A 2,482-nucleotide genomic window follows, 5' to 3' on the forward strand; every position below is an offset into this window, starting at 1 on the left:
GGAGGGGGGAACATTTCTCCTTCGTAAACACGCGAGCACACATGTCGTGTAATGAAGCCTCTGAAACCCCAAACCCCTAAATCTCGACAGCCAGTAAAGTACGGCCGTACGGCCACCTGCCGGTGCCGGCTCTTCCAACGCCACACTGCCCGTTCCGCCCCCTGGACCTCCCCTCCCCCTTTTCCCACCCCCCACCCCACCCCCCACCCCTAACCGCACCCCGCGGGGGAATGGCGCCAGATGGAAATGGAATCGGGGTGGTCGGCGGTGTCCTCCTGGGGGCCCAACTGTACGGAATATGTACGGGGTACGGATGCATTCCAGTTCCGGCCAGGCCTGGATCGAACCTCCGTACTGCGGGTTTGGATCGCGGAACTCTTCAGGTGGGTGGATTGGATTTCCTGCGAGAGGGCGCTGATGAAAGGAACTGCTACTGCTATTGCTACTGCTGCTACTGCTGCTGCTAGTGCTGCTGCTGCTGCTGCACGGGTAGAAAGGGGAAAGGGGAGGGGAAAAGGAGGGGAGGTGTGTTAAGTGGAGGCGGCGGTTGTGGCATCGCCGCAATATGTCGCCGAGGAGCGCTGAATGAGTGTGTGGGGGGTTGGGGTGGGAAGGGGGGAGGGAAGGGGGGAATTATATATGTTAAATTAATGTACTGCAATCTCAAAAAACGTAATTGCCGATGACCCCAGAGGGGGAGGGGGGAGAGGAGGCCATATCGGCAGTACACGGAGCCAGAAGGCACAAGGCATGGGGTATTAGGGTTTTACAACCGCTAACTAACGAACACCAACTGAAACCAACTGCCGCAGATCCGCTGAGCTTGTGCACGTGGCGGATGAGGAGCTGTACGGCATCCAACTGTTGCGGTTTATACCGGTGGGACGTGCTGGTTGAGAGGAAATGGTGTGGGTTAGGGGTCGGGTGGATGTGTATGCCGGGTGGCGCCCACTAGGGGGGTTCGGGGGGGGGAGAGGGGGGGAAGACGAACCACGAACGAGTGAAGCTGATGCCAAGGAAAGACTGAAGCGCCAGAAGTAAAGCAGGCAGAACTAACCAGTCGGCGGTTGTGAAGAAGAAGTCCACGAGATGATGTTAGTAGTCATGTGGCGATAGCGGGGCAGCTTGTGGGAGGCCTTACACAGCCTGGGGCAGAGCCGGTTAAAGCCCAGGCTCAACAGTCAAGACTCATCCCGCCTCTCACACCCACGTTTCAAAGAATAAAACCCAGGTACAACCCCCCTAAAACCCTAAAACCCTAAACCCCCTAACGCAGGAAACCCGGGAGGCCGAGCCCGACCCCTGCCACCACCAGCTCATCCGCGCCCTAGCCAATGTTACCGTACCGATGCCGTTGGGTCCCGGGGGTAACGGCAGTTCCGAAACAGCGCACGGAGTTCCCATCCTCATGTCGTTGCCCCACTACTGCCTGGTGGTTTTGGATGGATGGGACTGTCGTACTGGTGGGAAGGGTGGGAGTGCCGTACTGTCCGTACTATCACGAGGTGGGTGTCCAGGAGCCGGGCGGCGTGTATGTGCTGAGGGCACCTAGGGGTTGCGGGGGGGGTCACTTCCCGCCCCCCCCCCCGCGTCTTTCTTTCTGGGATTTAACAGCCGCCACCTGTGCAGTCGCGTGTGATACGAGTTACCAGTTACCAGTTACCAGTTACAAGTTACAAGTGCCGCACGAGTGCGGGGGTTCCGTCAAAGCCGGGAGGCCATGGACTATGTATATTGAAAGTTGATTACACCGTACAACCGATGGGGGTTTGGGTCTTTTTGCCACCGCAACCTTTTCTCATCCAGTCACCCGACATCCGTAGAGACAGCCATCAGCCATCACCACCATGCGAATCCAGCATATGCGAAATTTGGTCCATCATCAGGACCTTGTCTCCGTACCTCAGCAGCGTTAGGAAGCCTAGATCTTCCATACGATGTCGGGGTTTTGACCAGGGATTGAACCCGGAACCTATATACACACAAAGGCGCCACCAGACCAGACCGAGCCAGACCAGACCAGACCGGCGTGTGTGTATGCGTGTATGTGTATATGTGTGTGTATTTGTATGTGTTACGCCGGGTGACTGCCCCCATTCTCCCCGATCTCTATCGCAACCGGGTTTCAGCTCTCTAGGGCTCCCGGGGGGAGAAGGTTTCCGCGAGCCCTTGCCTTCCCTCTTTTGAACCGTACGACAGGCTCCTAGTTGAGGCTTTGAAGGAGGGTAACGCAACTTGAGGAGGTGTGAAGCATGTGCACCCACATGAACACGCGTGGCGGCTCCTCCTGACCTACATTCGCTTCCCCCCCTTCCCCCCTCCCCCCAATGCCACCCCAGGTGGATGAGTGGGTGTCTGCCGCACTGACCGGCATGTCGTGTGACCCGCTACGTCACGGCATCTTTCTGGATGTGGAGCCCACCACCGGTGGGGGGGGTGGGGGGTTTGGAGGGGGGGGGTGGGGAGGGGGGGGGGTTGGAAG

General features: G+C 58.4%; 1 protein-coding gene across 1 annotated transcript in view; it reads left to right on the plus strand.

The window, feature by feature from the left end:
* The window catches only part of ssa5 (uncharacterized protein), a gene marked incomplete at both ends in the record, with an annotated part of 6,150 nt that overhangs the window by 2,759 nt on the left and 909 nt on the right, over positions 1-2,482 (plus strand). Inside the window, 4 exons of the mRNA XM_002954464.1 lie at positions 241-383; positions 813-879; positions 1,277-1,432; positions 2,340-2,427. Of these exons, the coding sequence (XP_002954510.1) occupies positions 241-383; positions 813-879; positions 1,277-1,432; positions 2,340-2,427 (454 nt within the window). The remainder of the gene's footprint in view (positions 1-240; positions 384-812; positions 880-1,276; positions 1,433-2,339; positions 2,428-2,482) is intronic.

This window comes from Volvox carteri (assembly GCF_000143455.1).
Source record: "Volvox carteri f. nagariensis unplaced genomic scaffold VOLCAscaffold_43, whole genome shotgun sequence".
Taxonomy (NCBI): Eukaryota; Viridiplantae; Chlorophyta; class Chlorophyceae; order Chlamydomonadales; family Volvocaceae; genus Volvox; species Volvox carteri.